Source organism: Sprattus sprattus, assembly GCF_963457725.1.
Source record: "Sprattus sprattus genome assembly, chromosome: 8".
Classification (NCBI taxonomy): domain Eukaryota; kingdom Metazoa; phylum Chordata; class Actinopteri; order Clupeiformes; family Clupeidae; genus Sprattus; species Sprattus sprattus.
This window is the reverse complement of record NC_137927.1, coordinates 24,960,939-24,979,564: the sequence shown is the minus strand read 5'-3', so window position 1 is coordinate 24,979,564 and position 18,626 is coordinate 24,960,939. Positions and strand designations below refer to the sequence as shown.

The following is an 18,626-nucleotide window of genomic DNA, read 5'->3' as shown; positions in this document are numbered from 1 at the left end:
ATGCTCTAAATTTGAAAGTCCAGGAAATTTAAAATCCTGTAGCAATAGGGTTGAAGAAATGATCAATGTCCTACCAAACATTTTCACATTATCAGGTATAATTATGAACTGTATACAAGTTGGTGAATACAAACAGTGAATAAATGGAGCATACCATGATATCTGGGCACAGGGGCACTGTTTCAACCTGAAATGACAACATTTCATATGTGTTTTTTTTTTGTTCATAAGGAAAATACTTTATAGATAAAGACTATAATTTTGATACAATTACCTGTTCCTTAAGTTTCTTCAGTGCATTTGCAAGTAACTCTTGATCTGCAAAGAAATTGATATGCCTTATCAGATGGTCAGTTGGTGCCTCTGTTGTGCTGTTTGTTTTTCAGCTATGCAGATCATCATTGCTCACCATGAAGAACTCACCTTATGTAATAATACTAATAATAACAATAATACTACTACTACTACTAATAATAATAATAGAAATATAAATATAAAATGTATGTGCTTACAAAGCTTATCCTCTGTTATTGATGGGCCGTCTGTGATGGGTTTAATAGCTTGTGATAAAATGGCATCGTGGTCTTTCACCCTCTCCCATACTTCATCTATAAGATCTGAAATAGATGTAGCTATTTCCACTGGAAATGGCACTTTTGCTTTGAAATACTCTTCTACTTCCTCTACAGAATTGTAAGCGTGTTCTGATGGCATTAGCACATGTGTCCTGAGGGTCTCGGGCCACTCCACCTGAAAGAAACGTTTTTTTTTTTTTTTTTAACACTAATAAAAAGACAATTTAAGCCAAGGCCATTCTGACACTTTACACTGAGCACGAAACCTTATCTATCTACAGTACACATAATCATACACTTATCATCTTTGTAAATTAAGACCAGAAGCATTTTTCATTTTTAACAAAAAGTAATGTTACTTCCACTACTGCACCAATACACAAAACTAGTATGAGTAGCGTATTATTCACTTTTTTCGTGTTGCTTGTATACCTGTCTAGGATAGCACCCTAAAGCTGGTAATTTGTATAATATCATACCAGTTTTTGACGTCTAAGGAACTCTTCTAAGGAGTCGATAGGGAGTTCTGAGTCCTTGGACATTTCGACTGTTAAGATACGATTTATGTACAGTCCTCTATAACCGATGACAATGGTGACTTTTCTGATTCAGTGACAGTCAGCATGTTCAATTATGTTGCTAGGAAACAGGGTACGCTTGGTAAAGCCCGACCAAATGAGTTGTACTTCCTCTACACGTGTATTTTACTTCCGGTTTGTGTAGCCCAGCTCTGATACAAGCAACGCGACAAACGTGCTACGCTACTCATACTAGTTTTGTGTATATTTGTAAACACGGGTGTTGTGGGAGTTTTCATGAAGCAATTTAAATAATTCCCATAGCTGAGTATCAGAGGAAATTACGAAATCGCGCCATTTCAATTCCTGGTTCACCTCAGCAAGCTAACCTAGCTGATAGCAAATTAGCCATCAGACACTCACAGGTAATCAGTGGTGTCGGTAGCTCTACTCTAACCACATTCGAATATATAAATCATTGTCACAGCTTCAAATATTTGGGTTATGTTTAGAGTTAGGTTTCCTTTATTGATAAGTAAGCTGCGAGTGTTATATTTGGTGAAATCAGACCCTTTTACCACGCCGATGTCTACGACTAGCAGAGTCACAGATGTCACAAAATCCGAGGAACATTTTAACAAAAGTTCCGATAATTTAGAGTGCCTCAGTAAAGCTGAATTGCCTCTTCAAGGTCTGAAATTGGCATCACATGAAGCGCTCGAAAGCGCACAAACGCATGGCAGGGTAAAGTGTTCTAAATGTGGTGGTTCAAGGATGTTCTTTTGCTACACATGTTACTCTTTAGTCGGTGTGAACCAGCAGGAAATCCCCTTGATCAAGGTTAGTGCGAGATATGGAATTAGTCATAATTCAACAGATGGTACCAGACAAAGGTTAAATACTGTGATGTCTACCTAATTGACACTTTTTTCTACGCAGAAATACAAAGGGAATTTTTTTTTACTAATGCAAACAAGAACGTTAAAGTGTTGTTGAGTTCTGTATGCTAATAAGACATTGCACTTGCAGCTCCCAATCAAAATTGACATAATCAAACACCCCGCTGAAAATGACGGGAAAAGTACTGCGGTACATGCCAAACTCATTGCTCCAGATGATGTCAACATCTACACCTACCCTTGCATACCTGACCTTGATGATGATATACATAAGGTTAGTGTGCACACTCTTAATATGCTCCATAATGAATATTCAGTTTTGACAAACCTTAAATTATGCAATATTTCCGTTTTATTGTTCCTGCTTTGGCCATCAGACAATTTTGGTTTTCCCTGGACCTGGTTCAGTGACTATTGAAGAAATGTTGCAGCATCTTAATGAGATGAGAACAAACTTAACTGATGAACCAAAGTTGAAGAGACAGAAGGTCACAGAGGAGGTGGAAGAGGTCCACAAAGTAAAGCCGCAGTCCTCTCCATTAGAGAGAGTCGTCTTCATCGACAGCACATGGAACCAGACAACCAGAATCATCACAGATGAACGACTTCAAGGTTGGTAGCATCACATGCTGATATCTTCAGTGAGATGGGTGCATATATCTTATTTTAGTGTGTGCACGTATGAAACCATATGCTGCTTTGTGGTGTGAAAGATAAGAGACTAAGTATGCTTTGTTTTTTCTAGCCCTACTACGGGTTGAGCTGAAGACAAGGAACACCTGCTTCTGGCGTCATCAGCGAGGTTCCCCAGACACATATCTGGCTACCATAGAGGCCATTTATTACTTCCTGAAAGATTATCACACTCTGTGCCTCCTGAAGGAATACAATGGGGAATATGACAACCTGCTCTTCTTTTTCTCTTACCTTCATAAACTTATAAACAAAGCAAAAAAAGAGTATCCTGGAAAGGGACATCCCAGATAGTCATCTGGCACTGGACGTTGTCATCATGATCTCAAGAGACGCCGGCGCACAGCTGACAGAAGCTACAAAGGCACAGCCGAGTCTATTTAAATTTTCATCAAAGAACAGACTGTTCATAAATATACTGAGGCAATTTACTGTGCATACTCAATAAACACAAAATCAACGAGTACATCTTTTGACAGAAGTCATAGTGAAATACTTTTATTTACAAATCAGAAAGTGCATGCAGTTCAATAAAACTCTTTGCTTTTACATTTTGATTTGTATTGATTATTTGCCACATCACAGACTTTCTCTTAGCTGTGGTTTTGTATGCACAATAAAACCTATGCAATGGAATTGAAAAAACAGCAATCATACATCTGTAACTGGATTGGGATGAAATGTTTTAATAAATACAAATTATTACTTCTGAAATGATCACAGATGGGCATGCTGGAGCTAATAGTAAACTTCTCTAATTTTAGCCTGCAAGTTGTCACATGTTTTCTTAGCATCTCCCAGCAGCATGGATGTGTTGGGCTTGTAGAAGATGGGGTTGTCCACGGCAGCGTATCCCACACCAAGAGTCCGCTTCATCACGATCACCTAATGGCCGATGAGATTGTTAGTGGCAAGCAGCAGAAATCAATGGAATCCAAATGTTTACCTGTATAATGGTTAACACATTATTCATAAACCCCCTGGTCTCACAAGGCATCCCTGTGGCACGACCAGCATCCCTTTGCTGGGCATAAGGGTGACTGAGACCACATCATGTCATCACATCATGCTATCAGGGGGGAGATCCTCTATCCCAGTGGTTCTGAACCTTATTGGAGGTACTGAACCCTGCAAGCTTCATCAGTGCATTCGCCGAACCCTTTGTAATTTGAGAAATAAAATATGATTTCTTCAAAACGTAGGTATGTATAAAAACGGCCCGACATTGCTAGTGTGAACCGGGCTATACTGTGTGTGTGTTGACCCCTGCCGAACCCCTGAGAGTGACTCAACGAACCCCTGGGGTTCGATCGAACCCAGTTTAAGAACCACTGCTCTATCCTGTAGGGGAGCCTTATAATACTGTACCTGCTTTGACTTCCAGACCTCCAGCACTGGCATTCCGGCGATTATGGAATTTGGATCCTCTTGAGCAGCAGAGTTTACTGTGTCATTTGCTCCAATGACAAGAGCCAAATCAGTCTCTGTTGACAAAAAAAATACTTTAAACAAACCCCAAAGGTGCACACTAAAACAAGCAAAGCTGTGAAGAGATAAGCTAGCACTAGTACTTCTCAAATCATCTCCATCCCAATCTAAGCAGAACCATCTGTCCGTAGATTTGCATAGCCTAGGACGGTGGTAGTTATGAAAACAGACTGTTGCTCTCAAACATTGCATGTCTAAACATCGTTATACAATGAGCGCTAATTCAACTGTGATGGAGCTATTTATTATGGCTGAATCCATGGAAAGACACCTGTGGAGCTGTGAGGTTCGTTTATGTGTAGGTCCTGCTCAATTAACCCTACTTTCCCAAACCTCCCACAAGCTAAGGAGGACGCTCTTGGAATCACAGCTGACCCCTTTGATTATCACCTTTGAAGTCGTCATTGATCTCATCCATTTCCATAACAATATCATAGGGGACTCCAGCCTCAGCCAGCAGGACGTTCAGCTGACCAGGCATCCGGCCAGCTACAGGGTGGATTCCAAATCTGACAAAGAGAAGAACTAAATAAATAAGACTTGTAAGGCACATTTATTAGCTACGTATTACACTGGATTTAGATATTTAAATACAGCTGTAAATGAATAAGTGTAAATAAAATAAACATTCTGCAACTTTTAAATCACATTTACGTCCACAGACTCTCTGTCTTGTGTGTTCTGTCTTCATTTCTCCACGGGATAATTTCCTAAACTTTCCCAAAGATCTCTATCTTTCTCTTTTCTGATATGTAAATACTGTCTGGAGTATCTCCGCAATTGTTTTAGTTTCCCCCCTTTATTTGGGTAATCTTGACATTTTTCACATTAAGATATGAGACATCGACATGTTTTGTCTTGTTTTGAATATAAATAAGATTGTTCCATTGGCTTTCAGGGAATTTTATGGAACATTTTCCCACATTGTTCCAGGAAAGAGTGGGTTGTGCTTAGAAATTCATTTTTACCCTTCGCAATCAGATGGCAAGTTCTTCTTCAGTTAAGCAGCAACTGAAAAGCTTGTAGTCTTACCTGACTGTTTTGCCCTGCTCTAAAAGCATCTTCACCATGTCAGCAATGGGGTATTGGGCCTTCGCAGCACAAAGACCCCAACCTTATAAAAGAAACAACAAAAATATTTATGGTTCAGCATTGTATTTCCATTTGATTATGCTCAATATGATTACCACAAGTCTAAAAAAGTTCACAATAAGAAACGTTCAGCTTCAAAGTCAATCAGACATTCTTGTTGTAGCAATATGACAGTTAAGTAATGCTGTAGACAGACAGCAATTGTTGTAATTGTAATTTCAGGTGACATGTCACAAGCTTCAGACAGTCCATGCTACAGTCCACACAGTCCATGCTACGCCCCATCAGAGAGGGGCTCCCCATGATTGGGTCAACACTGAGACAGTGCCTTAATGCAGAGGAATTCTACCGGTATGGAAGTGTGCGTGCGACTGCAAGACACCATCTTCTTGCCTCTCTTTGGCTGACCCCTGTTTTTAAATATCTGGAGAGGGTAGAGGGGTCTGTATTCCGTGCTGCAGGGGCAGTAGATTTAGCAGTTAAGTAGATCCCTATGGGACAGACAAACCTCCCAACATCTAACCCCTAAAGGCAGCTGTATCCCCCTGCTCCCTTCACCACATTGTTGTAATTGACTTCTTGCGCTTCACCGAGGTCTTGCTACGGTGGAGTAGACGTGTCGGGATTGTCTGTTCTTTTTTTACTACCATCCTCTTACAAGGCTGTGACCTTAAACATGGAACCCAGCTCTGCGATTTATAACGTTGTCATGAATAAGAGAAGGGAAAACAAACATGAGGGATGTGTTCAGTGCCCTTGGTGATGTTGCACCTTCCCCACATGCTCTTCTGGAGGCCTTTCTCTCCTCTGGACAGTCCATTCTAAGATCACTATGGGATTCCATGTGAAGAATGAGCAACGCATGTAACATGGAGCTTTAGCTTGGTGACTTGATCCCTTTAAGTTTTGATTTATTTATTTTTTATCTGGAAGATTGTCTGAATAGCTATATAGCTGGGCTTTAATTCACAAAACATCATAAGGCCAAACATTTAGGAGAAACTTTGAGGATTTGAGGATGATACAAACATATATAAAAAAGTGCTAAAAAAATACATACTGTTGCCTTAACTTTTCATTGTAGCCTAAATAATTTACCTATGCCACGAAGGTGCGGTTTTCGGTGCGGTTTGTTTATCAGCAGCACAACAAAAACTACTAGCCCGATTTGCAGGAAACTTGGTTGAAGGGTGCAGCATAGGCCAATGAAGAACCCATTACATTTTGGAGCGTATCCGAATCTTGGGGCAAAGACTCTTTCATTGTGAGATAGGGCATTTGGCCTTGAGGTCTGCGCTCTCCTGGTGCTCTTAGTAACTGATATGGTTTGGCTCAGGAAAAAGAGGGACATGGCACACTACTGCCCTCTGGTGGATCTCAATCTCATCACACTTAAATTCCTCCCAGTTTTTAGTGGCAGCTAATTAACCATCATTAATCTAAATGTTAAAATACACAGGATAATATTGTAGCATGCAGGAGCGAGGGACTGTGAAATGGCTTCCAGGATGCTGTTCGATGTGCATTCTGTATTCTGTTCGGGAATAATGTGGTTCATGTCTCCCTTTGTGTCCTGTGTTAGTGCGTATTATTGTTATCATATCGTCTGTGTGCTATGCAGATTTAAATCCTTATCAGTCCATTGTGTTAGATAAGCGCTATTCCTTCCGTCAGTGGAAGTATTAGTGCTCTGTAAATAAGACTATGTGAATGCGTTCTGCTGTGTGTGAGCATGTGAGTTAGCTGTTGCAGATCATAAACTGTTCGCCTGGGGACTGTGCAGTTAATTGCAGCACAGGAGCTGCCTTGAAAACTGCGTTCTCTGTCTGTCTCTCTGTCTCTCCACGCTAGCTCACCACAGTATGTTATAAACTCTGTGCTACTATTTAGGGCCATAAACCTAAATTAAGCTTTTTACGTATCAGCCGAAGAGTCAGGATTCCTCAGTGAGCTCCCTGTAGACCTGAGCCAAAGATACGCCTCACTGCACGTCGGTAGTTACTTCATTAAGTTTGAAGTACAATCCTACCAGGAGTGATGATAATGCTGTTAGCCTCCTTTATCAGTTCGATGGACTGGTCCACATTAACTTCAGTGTGGGTGCCAGTAATCTCCATGGGCTTCCCACCAGCAGTGGATGAGGTACCATAGCCACCCAAAATCACATTAGGAAGGGAGCGGTTCATGGCCTGCAAAAAAAAAAAAAACACATTTCAGTGTATGAATCCGTGTTCACTAAAATAGTTAATCAGTATCAAAGTTTAGTAGGAGTGCATTTTCAAGGACAAAAAAAAGTCATAAGCCAAAGGAAAACACCCACAGGTGGTTGCAAGTCTTTGTAATTCTGTCTGAGGATGTGTTACACATGCTGGAAGCTAGTCATCCTTACTCACCACACACATGATATAAGACAGGATGGCACCAGAGGAGCCAATTAGAGCGCCAACGATGGTCATGAGGTTGTTCTCCAGCAAGAAGCCCTCAGCACACAGGGCCCAGCCAGAGTAGCTGTTGAGCACAGTGATGACCACAGGCATGTCGGCACCGCCTATGGCTGCAGTCAGTGTGACACCCTGCAAAATGGGAGAGAGAGACAAATTATAAATACTACGAGTAAGACGGTACTTTAAATTAAAATTGTGTCGTTAACTGCTCATCCTCTTGGCATTATACCTCCATTTTAGGTCTTTTTCACAACACAACATGAGCAGGGATGAGGCGGCATGGATAACAGTGTTTCGGGGTAATCGATCATTTAGACTGTGCTGTGACCACACGCATAGCGTGGAGAGAAAAAGCACATACCATGACGGTGGAGAGGCCAGAGACTCCTATCAGGCAGCCCATGCCCGTGGCGTAGGTGTCAGTGAGCATGAAGGGAATCATCCCTCCGACCGAGGCCGCCATGAGGCCAGCGTTCATCATGTGACGGCCAGGGAGGTGCAAGGGAGCGGAGTTCAGGAGGCCTGGGACAGGGAGTGTGGTTTTTTTTAATGTTGCAGATGAAATTAGAAATGAAAAGTAGTTTCTTTCTGTTAGCTTTGTCTAAATTCATTCTGAAAGCAAACATCGAACTTTAAGGCAGGCATGAATACAGCTTGATGCTAGTCTCCTATCTTGTCAACTGAACAGAAACTACTATCAAAACTAAAACGCAAATTTGGGAAGCCTCTCTAAGGCCAGGAAATCAAGGAAATATTTATCGATACAAGATGACAACTATTGGCAAAGGCTGGGCCACAGGGTGTGCTGATTATGTCTGATCATCTGTGGTCCGCCAGAGCCTCAGTGGGTCTTCCCTCTTCCTGCAGCTATAGGCTCCTCAACATTAACCCCTCATTCAGCATTGAAGAAGACATGACAATTTTACAGCAAGGGCCATCACATGCCAAAACTGGAAAATCAACCTCAAATCATGTTTTGAGAAGGATAACTTTATAAAATGATATACCATGGCAGATGAAGCATTCCAGTGTTTTTTTCTTGTGCCCTGCATAATCCTTGCAGCAGGAGGAATGGTCTCACTGATGCCAGTTTTTCAAATCTCTTAATGTTTTCCTTACTTTTTGAACATTTAGTAATCAGTAGTTTTTCACTTCGCCTGCAAGGGTACATTTTTTCCCAGGACAAATACCAGACAGCTTGAAGGGAAAGCATAACTAAAATAGGAAACCTGTCTTATTTGCAAAATGTTTAAGTAACACAATCATGAAAAGAATAACACAATCATGAAAAGAATATTTACCAGCTTCACCCTTGGCACAGATTTGTGTGGATCAACAGAGCTAATGGCATCTTTTTGAATAAGTCAGGAAACAATCTCATCCCCCTGTAATGTTGTGTACCTTGAAGCTTTCCATAAGCAACCAGGGAACCACTGAAGGTGACCCCACCGATGTAAGTGCCAAGATAGGCAACAGTCTTCACCACATTTGCGGCAGGATGGGCGTCAAGGTGGGGAAACTCAATCATGTACTCAGCAATGCAGGTGAGCACCGCAGCCATCCCTACAAGACTATGGAAGGCTGCCACCAACTGAGGTAGGTCAGTGATCTCGATTTTCTTGGCAATGGTCAATCCTACCAGCAGATAGAAAAAAAGCGATTAGGTAACAACTCGGACAGGCATATGGGATATTGTCTAACAAGAGGATTAGCTTTCATATTACTATGGATTAAGTCCATTGATATGAGATATACATTTGAGGCTGACACTCTCAGACAGTGGAGATCCTCTATCATCTTTGTGCTCTAAATGTTGTCAACATTTCAGCACCATCTTTTATAAAGCTGTGACATGTGATCTCTGATTAGAGCATAATTCAATTCAGTCTAACAAACTTGATGAAAAAGAAATGCCTGTTTCTCATAAGCCCAGGGCATATCTGGGCATTAACATCAAACCCCACACAGAGGGATCAGGGCCAGCTACTTATTATGAAATTAAAATGGCTGCAAATCAAATTAGAAGATGAAACAGAGAAAAAAGACAAACAACGCCAGACATAAACAAACACGCCCTAAACATCTGCAAGTGCCAGAGGTTTGAATGTATCATCATTCATCATTCGAAAATAACAGCCTCACACACTAGACTCTGACAAGATTATTATCATGCTATGTATGCCGTAACGTAAACAGGTTTCACTGTAAGTGCCATGAAATTCCTCTCAAATTCCCAGGCATGTGTGAGGATGCAGCAGACCTCAAAGGGGTTTTGTTACAGCTACATTATTTTGTTTGTAAAGGTCTTTTTATAAATGTTTTCTTTTCTTTGTTTTTCACATGTGTTTATGATATACTTATTGTGAGTGACATTCAGCTCTTATTCTACAGTTTTCTCCCAAATCCAGCTGTCCTGTTGGTCTGTCCCCTGGCAAATGGGATCCTCAAGTCATATTTTTGATTCGCTCTGTTTATAGTACACTCTTAATGCGATAGCATCATGGCAACTTGGATGGACTCCCACATGAGAAGAACACACAAGGTGCTCTGGTATGTGTAAATACTGTGGTATGCGCTCACACATACCTATGGTGCCACCAGATGCCATGGCCAGTGTCATCTGCCCCAGCAGCTCAGGGGAGGGGTGGAGGGCACCCAGGGTGGCGGCGATGCCCCCGGCCACCCCCATCATTCCCAGGGTGTTGCCTAGCCGACTGGTGCGCTGAGCAGAAAGGCCCGCCAAGGCTCCAACACAGCACAGGCCTGAACCCAGGTACATCATCTGTTAACACACAGGCCGGGAGTGAGAGGTGCTTTTCCGACAGAACACATCTACAGACTTGTCTCTGAAGACACATTTAAAACAGTTTAGACGTATGCTCATGCTAGTTTTGCCAGCCCAACACGTTTTGCTATCTAAAATAAATACAATCGAATAATAGGGTGACATTGCATCAACACCTGTTCTATGTGGTAGCCGCTGGCTAGTGATGCCCCATATCCTCCCACAAAGACAGCTCCAGGGATGCCATACAGGTAGTTATACTCCGGGGGGTCTGTGGGTCGCTTAAACATGTCCAACATCCTCTGTGTGATCTGGAAACCACCTGAGAGGAGCAACAAGTCATTGGAAGTCATGCAGTGTCTGTGCAGCATACATGCTTCTGCTGGAACTAAGAATTGTTCCTAACTTTGAACATGGTCGAATTAATTGGATGACATAAGTACACTTCTGGGGGAAAAAAACATTTAAGGAATCCTCCATCAACTATTCAAGTCTACATACTCTCATGTAAGGCTAGCAATGAAAGTCTATATCTGACAAAAAGGCAAAGCGCAGTGTCTGCATTTTGCTAATTTCACTTTTTTGCACCAATCAAAAGTGCTGTATCTAGTCTTCAATCTGTTTGAGTTTCATTGTTCTATGGCTGCATTTCCCACAGATATTGTGATTTGTATCTGCAAAAATCCACTGTGAAACCAAGGCAGAGTGCAGGATTGCACTGGCCTTGGTTTCACAATGAAGAATGTCAGATACTGCCGTTTGCCTTTGTTTTAGAACCGAATTTTAAAACGAGGCTGCTAGTTTCTGCTTGAAATTCCAGTATGAAATACTTCATGCTTTAGTTTTGTTTCTGCATGGCACAATGATTTATATTTATGGTTCATATTTTTTAAAAAAAATACATTTTTAAACATTTCCTTTACATTTTTCTTTGTGAAGATGCAAAATCTTTTCTTTAGTTTTTTGCATATTACGTCACATTGGTTTTGTTCCTTGAAGGTTGAGACATTTGTTTTGTTATGTATGAAAATATCCAAAAATACCTATATTTTAGTTAAAAGGTTAAAATATCAAATGCTACAAAACAAACAGGGGCACAACTCTGTTTAGACTGGTTAAAATTGGCTTTAATCTTACATATTGAAGTACCAGTTAACATCTCACATTTAAGCTACTCTAGGCCTGGCCTGAATTGCCAGGCCAAGCCTAGTGAATCTATTTTTTGAGGAGATTTTACTTTTCTATCCCTTGACTAGAGAGAGCTCTCAGAGCTAAGTGACATTCTTCCCACAAATGCTTACTTACAGCAGCTTATCTCTGTATGGGCATACTGCAGTAAAACAGAGGCAAAGTGCTGTTTTTCGTGGTTTGGTATTTTTGCAGATATTGCACATTGGCTTTGTACGTCAGAGTTATGGTATAAATTTGCAATGGCAATATACACTGGATCTTTTCTCGACCAAGAGTAGGGTGTAAGTGGATGTTGCAGTCTTTTTGACACGGTCTGGGTCAAACCTGCAATGTTGATACAGGACACAAAAGCAGCCGCCAGTGCCAGACTTTCAGGGAGAGATGATGGGTAGAGACCTCCGCCCATCAACACCAAGCCGCCCACAGCAGTCACGCCTAGGGATAGGATTCACAGTCTGAGTGCGGTATTCATAGACGTCTTAAAATCAAAATGAAGGAGACCATGCATAATTCAAACAGAGTGTGATTAACTCTATTAAGTTTGTTGTTGTATAGTATATGCTGTGGCCAGGTCTTTAGATGATGAGGCTACTTTACCTGAGATGGCATTGGTGACAGACATGAGAGGTGAGTGCAAGGCTGGGGTGACTCCCCACACTGTGTGATATCCAACGATACCAGCGAGACCAAAGGTGGTGACCATCTGAGTGAAAGCGGCATTGGGTGCAATAAGACCCAGACTAATGATAGTGGACACCGCTAGAACAAGACAAATACACATGAATACCTGTTAGTGTGTGTGTGTGTGTGTGTGTGAGTGTGAGTGTGAGTGTGAGTGTGAGTGTGAGTGTGAGTGTGAGTGTGAGTGTGAGTGTGAGTGTGAGTGTGAGTGTGTGTGTGTGTGTGAGTGTGTGTGTGTGTGTGTGTGTGTGTGTGTGTGTGTGTGTGTGTGCGTGTGCGTGTGCGTGTGCGTGTGCGTGTGCGTGTGCGTGTGCGTGCGCGTGTCTGTGTCTGTGTCTGTGGGTCTGCGTCTGCGTCTGCGTCTGCGTCTGCGTCTGCGTCTGCGTCTGCGTCTGCGTGGGTGTCTGTGTCTGTGTATGTCTGCGCCTGCGTGTGTGTCTGTGACAATCCAGACCTTGAGAATGTATTTCCAGGCACTCACCTGCTGTGTAGCCTCCCGCAGTGGTCATGGTTTGCTTGAAGGGTGAAACCAATGCTTTTTTCTCTGCTTCGATCTCTGCCACTGACTTGTGCTTAACTGGGGCAGCTGGAGGAACAGTCTTTGGTAATGGCGATGGGAAAATGTTCTTGCCTTGCTGGGGTTACAATAGCATACATGTCAGTGCAGAGTGGACACAGTTTTACACACGCACGCAAGCACGCACACACGCACGCACACACACACACACACACACACACACATTAAATCGATATAATAAATAAATAAATCAAACTATATTATCCAAATGTTTTATCATCGTGCATTTATTCCTCTGCTGTCTGAACTGAGACAGCTCTGAGCATGATGATGGGATAATGGCAGAAGTCGAGGACCAAAACCCAAAGTGACTCATAGTTCACGGGGCCTCAGAAACAACAGCCAAGTTCACAGAGCAGGAGACTTATTTGGAGCGTGCTAAGAAACAGCTCTGATCAGCAAGATGAATTCCTATGAAAATTGTGTGAATTTCTTTTTCAACACAAGGTAAGATGATATGTCTCCTGGAGGCTGTCTGTTCCCCCTCTGTCTTTCAAGTATGTGATAAACAAAGTGTCTGAGCAGAAATTCTTGGAAATGAACGCTCACACAGTAAATCCAGGGCGCCAATCCTTTTTCTGAGATGTCAGCCTTGCGGAAAAGCTTGTGAGTATAAGCCAAGTTGGCTGTGCGGGCCTTTAATATTCACTTTTGGCTTTGGGGTTGTTAAGCGCAATGTTTTCGTCTCACTATGAGCCACGCACGTCATACGTGGATCAAATGTAGTCTCTTTGTTATATTGTTATTTGGGTTGACACCTGTTTGATTCTCAATCATGAAATGGGTCCTAATGCCCCTCTGGTATGTGTGGAAGTGTGCCATTGACTTACCTGCATCACCATGGTGCCTCGGATGACATGATCGAGTGTTCCGTGATCAAATGCATCCACAGGTTCAAAGTGGAAGTAATCCTTATCAGGGCTAATGGCTTTCAGCAACTTCAGAATGTTGTTGGAGTACAATGCGCTGGCTTGAGTGGACATTCTGCTGGGGAGGTCTGTGAATCCAATGTGTGTCACCCCCTAACGGAAAGAAACAAACATCTTGGCTAAATAAAAATCAGAGAGAGGGAACAAATTGATTTTCCTATCACTTTCGTGTATGTTATTTATCACTCCTTGCCTTCTCTCTATACATTTTTTTACTTCTAGGGGTGACGACATGGGCCTTCTGCTTTGTCCTGTGTGTTTTTTTGTACCTCAAGTTATTGCTGGTCTACTGGTCTGAATGGTCTCTCACCTTGTGAACACTGAGTTCCCCTGGTACAGTCGTCTCAATGTTGCCTCCAGCTTCAGCAGCCAAATCCACCACCACAGATCCATCCTTCATGGACTCCACCATCTCCTTCTTGATCAGGATGGGAGCCTTCTTTCCTGCAGGGACCACAAATGAGAAAAATGGAGAAAAATGAAAAACTGGACTGATAAGATAGAAGTATCAAATGAGGCCAGTGTCAGTTTTAGCTGAAACAGACTTACATTGTTTATTATGTTTCCTAAATAGATTAATGGATTTAAAAGAAGTGTGGTTGGCTGTTTTTCACCTGGAATCAGAGCAGTGCTGATAAGGATGTCCACTTCTTTGCACTGCTTGGCAAACAACGCCATCTCGGCCTCAATGAACTCTGGAGACATCTCCTTGGCATAACCACCCACTCCATCCCCAGACTCTTTCATATCCACTTCCAACGCTTCTGCCCCAAACGACCTGAACTGTTCCAGAGCTGCTGGTCTAATGGGAGAAACATCAGCGATCATTGGTCAAATTCAAAGTCATAAAGGTTAACCTCTGGGGTATATTAATATGGTAGTTTATCGTGTTTTGCACCTTGTGTCAAACCCTCTCACAATGGCCCCCATTGATTTGGCTGCCCCTGCTGCAGCCAAGCCTGCTACACCACCGCCAATCACAAGCACCTGTGAAGGTGAAACATATGATCATTACTTCATTACTTCATCTATTGCTTTTAAGGCTGGTTGTAAAGCTGAAATCCTGATTACACATAATTTAAACACTTTTTAAAAAATTCTCTACGGCTAAACTTGCAATGTTTAAGGCACAGCCTTAGTTCTCGTGCCCCTGCCAAATGTCTTCTTTCTTATGATAGCTGGAGCAAGTTGACAGTGGCTACCTTAGCTGGAGGTACTTTCCCAGCTGCGGTAATCTGCCCGGTGAAGAATCTTCCAAAGTGGTTTGCTGCGAGGACCACGGCCTTGTACCTATGAGAAAAAAATCAGGGTCGATGCACCTTCTTGGCCTCTGAATGAATTCTACATTAAACCAGGTGGGAGGTGTTTCCTAACATCTTAGCATGATGGGTATGCTTTAAGCTCAGCTCGTCTTAAATTTATAGCCACAGTCAACACTATGGAAGATGAGAGGGATTTTCTAATGGAAAGCATGTTTTCTGCTCTTTGCGCCAATAAATAAAGTTAATCTCAGTTGTAAATATGCACTTTTTACAATTCCTGTTTCGTGCTGGTCCTGACAGAACATTAATCCTTCAGCAATAAAAGAGGCAGAGCAGAAAAATCCACAAGGCTTTGGAGCAGGTCAGTACATATCACCAATGACTCATGGGTTGTGTGTGCGTGCGTAAGATCACCCTGCAATGTTGGCCATTGAGCTCAGGGCATCGTAACCCTGGGCGATGGTGACACGGGGGACCTGATCCATGGCCATGACAGTGCACTGCTGCTTGGCCAGCTTCTCCAGGAGCTCAGGGTTCTGGGCTGGGTAGATGAAGCTCACAAGAGTGGACTTGGGCTTCAGCAGCTCAGCCTCATGCTTCCCTAAAGCCTCGCTGAAGCATGGTGCTCGCACCTGTGTTTGGAAAAAAATCGAATAAGATATTAGTCCTCCAAAGATCTGTATCACTGTTTTGGGTTATCGCAAGAGTTGTTTACATAAATGCCCTTCAAAAGATCCTCATCATTTCACTGTAAGTGTGGTGCTCAGTGTAATTAGTTATGAAAAAGTTACATTTGTTTAACACAGGGTTCAGAGAGTACAGAAATGTGATGAAATGCAGAAATGTTAAGACTGATATCAGCGGTTCGAGGGTCCGACTGTGATTCCGCTTACCTTCAGAACCAGGTCTGAGTTAAAAGCGCCTTTAGTGTCTGTTATTTTGGCGCCTGCCACTTTGTACTGATCATTGGAGAACCTGGCGTGGTCTCCAGCCCCGCTCTCCACCTGGACATTAAAGCCCTGCTTGACCAGGGCCTCCACTCCGGCCGGGGACAGAGCGACCCTCTTCTCATCCTTAAAGATCTCTTTGGGTACACCTACCAGAACATCTTTGTAGGGAACACCTGAGGAAACACAATAAATACAATTCTGATTCTGATTCTGATTCTGATAATGTGCAGTTGCAGTGGATAAACAACATAGGTGAGGATCCCCCTAAAGCTTCAAAACACAGATACTCCTAGATTTTTTTTTAAATCAGAGGTTAGAAAAACTGCAAAAAAAGATTAAAACATGCTTATTACAAAAGAAAAGAAATCAGCCTAAGAACATGACTGTATACACAGGCCTTTGGTAGGGCCTGTAGAGTAAGATCCAGAGAGTCTGGTTTCACATATCACTCCTTACTTGGCTTGACAACCTCCAACAACAGCAAGACATTATTAGCAACCGAATGGCTGAGTGCCCAGCTTTGCCCAGTCTGCACAGACTCAGTGAGCCGCTCTCACACAAGCCACAGAAATGTCCACTCTTAAAACACAAAACCAGAAAAACACATGCAGAGGGCCTTCTGCTAAGGCATTAACAACCTCACTCGGTCTGAAAGAAGGGGATCACCAGCAAACTACCAAAGTCCATATTTCACCTTAACATGACCTCTCCTACAGTCGTTCACCCAAACATTAATTAAATGTAGGCAGATGCATTTGGGTAAGGATTAGAGTTAATGCCGCTCATATTTGTTTCCAAACACCCTTCATCTGTCATTATGTGTCATTATCTGTGGCCTGCGTGTGGTTTCACGGCACAACAAAGGGAAACTCAAGACCTCACATGAACTTGAACTTGAATGACCTGCAGTTGTCTAACATAAGGAAAATCCAGAAAGCCAGGGGAGTAAAATATGGTGTAATACCACTACACAATAGTAAATCAAATGTGCAGTGTGACACAACGTACCTTTGGCAGCCTTTTGATCCCATAAAATACGACAGGTCTGGAAGTACCTTTTCCCAGGTGACTTTTTGAGTGCAGTTTGGTGCAACAAGGGCACACAGGAGCAGGGAACAGAGCGCAGGAGGCGAGACATGGCTCACACAGTCGTCCTGTGGCCCCAGCCCAAAGATCCTGAATGCAGAGGGAGTAAAGACTTGCTTGACCTCAGATGGAAAGGCACATTTTTCTTCCCGAAAAAAAGTCCAACACCAGGAGCCCAGAGCCGGCACTCACACTCACACTCTCATGCTTTAGGCCCAGCAGAGTGACATTTCAACCCTCCAGGACGTCAGTAAGCAAACACATGGCTGCTGCTTCGCGAGAACTGGGAATGTGACGACGGAGTTGGATAGAGTGCCAAGAAACTCCTCTCAGTGACAGTGTGGCTCACCAAGATTTGATCCAGAACTTGTGACACAATGGTACAGCCAGCCACAAATATAAACCCTCAGATAAAATGCTTGCAATTCATTAAGAATGGTAAGAATGGATGGTTGAGGATATATATTTATACAACTATATTATTTAAACACAATTCTCACCTATCTTAGTCTCATAAAATACTTAATTGCTATTTTAATATTAAAATAGAGCCAGATAAGACGCGCTACAGAAATTGCCTGGATTTGATTGGCGTGTGATATTTTCCATTACTGCGCATTGAAGAAAGGTGTGGTGAAGCAACTTGAGCACATCGCATATTGTCTCTGCCTATACTGCTAGACCAAGCACACTCGCACACAAAACCATGAGGCTACTGGTAGATAGGATGCCACTAACCTTTGCTGAGATTCTGTTGTGTGATATTTCTATCCTACATGGGAAAAGTCACTTTCGACATTATTATGTTTTTGACCTTCAGCGAGGCGACACTGAGAGGTTTCGATATCGCAGCCTAATCTACTATAAATAGCGGCCCATGTGATTCAGGCAAGTAGGGGTGAAAAAAATTGGCACCGCCAATGTGTTACGAAAACAAACCATTTAATACAAACGTCCACCCATACTGCACATCAACAGTTAGAGAAATCAGGATTGGGTATATGGCGAACTAAATAATAATGCAAGCTTTTCGGTTTTTGTTAATAATGCAAATGTACAAAGAGCCAGATTAAAGCCGGCCAGTCGTGTGAATGGTGTGGAAGATGAAATGTAAAAGACACATCGACATTTCGTATGGAAACACGGAATTTTAGTTAAAAAAAAATAACATTCCCGTGTCTTTAAAAAAGTCGACTTTTTGTAAGATTTTCTAAAAAATTCAAATTTCGGCCAAAATGATAAATAAAGGAGAAGCGAGACCTTCATTGACCTCCCGGAGGTGATTCTTTCAAAAGCCCTACTACTGGGAGAAGGCGATGGAAGAGTGCAGACGCACTAGTCCTGCCTGTTGACCCTCGACTGTGCTTCAGTGGGTATGTTTCCTGCTCACCTGCAGATAGCGCAACTAAGCAAATTACAGAATTTAAAATACTTACTATACCTACTTTTCTATTTA

At 42.4% G+C, this 18,626-nt stretch overlaps 2 protein-coding genes across 2 annotated transcripts; one reads left to right on the top strand and one right to left on the bottom strand.

Annotated features, from left to right (window-relative positions):
• Positions 1 to 1,425: 1,425 nt before the first annotated feature.
• dtwd1 (DTW domain containing 1) lies at positions 1,426 to 3,036 on the top strand. The gene is made up of 4 exons (XM_080844088.1): positions 1,426 to 1,933; positions 2,123 to 2,266; positions 2,370 to 2,604; positions 2,738 to 3,036. Exons 1-4 carry the CDS (start codon positions 1,598 to 1,600, stop codon positions 2,977 to 2,979), a joined length of 957 nt encoding a protein of 318 aa, XP_080700214.1. The 5' UTR covers positions 1,426 to 1,597; the 3' UTR covers positions 2,980 to 3,036.
• A 131-nt stretch (positions 3,037 to 3,167) lies between these two features.
• Positions 3,168 to 17,430, bottom strand: nnt2 (nicotinamide nucleotide transhydrogenase 2). The gene is made up of 21 exons (XM_080843848.1): positions 17,093 to 17,430; positions 16,028 to 16,257; positions 15,549 to 15,766; positions 15,075 to 15,162; positions 14,771 to 14,859; positions 14,487 to 14,674; positions 14,183 to 14,316; positions 13,774 to 13,965; positions 12,848 to 13,001; positions 12,283 to 12,444; positions 12,010 to 12,120; positions 10,671 to 10,816; positions 10,296 to 10,491; positions 9,111 to 9,344; positions 8,071 to 8,231; positions 7,659 to 7,838; positions 7,295 to 7,454; positions 5,206 to 5,287; positions 4,564 to 4,682; positions 4,054 to 4,169; positions 3,168 to 3,570 (listed from the first exon to the last, which is right to left on the bottom strand). Exons 1-21 carry the CDS (start codon positions 17,220 to 17,222, stop codon positions 3,424 to 3,426), a joined length of 3,237 nt encoding a protein of 1,078 aa, XP_080699974.1. The 5' UTR covers positions 17,223 to 17,430; the 3' UTR covers positions 3,168 to 3,423.
• Between the last annotated feature and the right edge of the window lie 1,196 nt (positions 17,431 to 18,626).

Excerpts from the sequence above, each read along its gene's own strand:
- dtwd1 (XM_080844088.1), top strand. The coding sequence starts at position 1,598 with ATGTTTAGAGTTAGGTTTCCTTTATTGATAAGTAAGCTGCGAGTGTTA. Across the intron at positions 1,934-2,122 it reads AGGAAATCCCCTTGATCAAG|CTCCCAATCAAAATTGACAT; the intron begins GTTAGTGCGAGA and ends TTGCACTTGCAG. Across the intron at positions 2,267-2,369 it reads TTGATGATGATATACATAAG|ACAATTTTGGTTTTCCCTGG; the intron begins GTTAGTGTGCAC and ends TTTGGCCATCAG.
- nnt2 (XM_080843848.1), bottom strand. The coding sequence starts at position 17,222 with ATGTCTCGCCTCCTGCGCTCTGTTCCCTGCTCCTGTGTGCCCTTGTTG. Across the intron at positions 16,258-17,092 it reads GGATCAAAAGGCTGCCAAAG|GTGTTCCCTACAAAGATGTT; the intron begins GTACGTTGTGTC and ends GTGTTTCCTCAG. Across the intron at positions 8,232-9,110 it reads TGCTTATGGAAAGCTTCAAG|GCCTCCTGAACTCCGCTCCC; the intron begins GTACACAACATT and ends TCCCTGTCCCAG.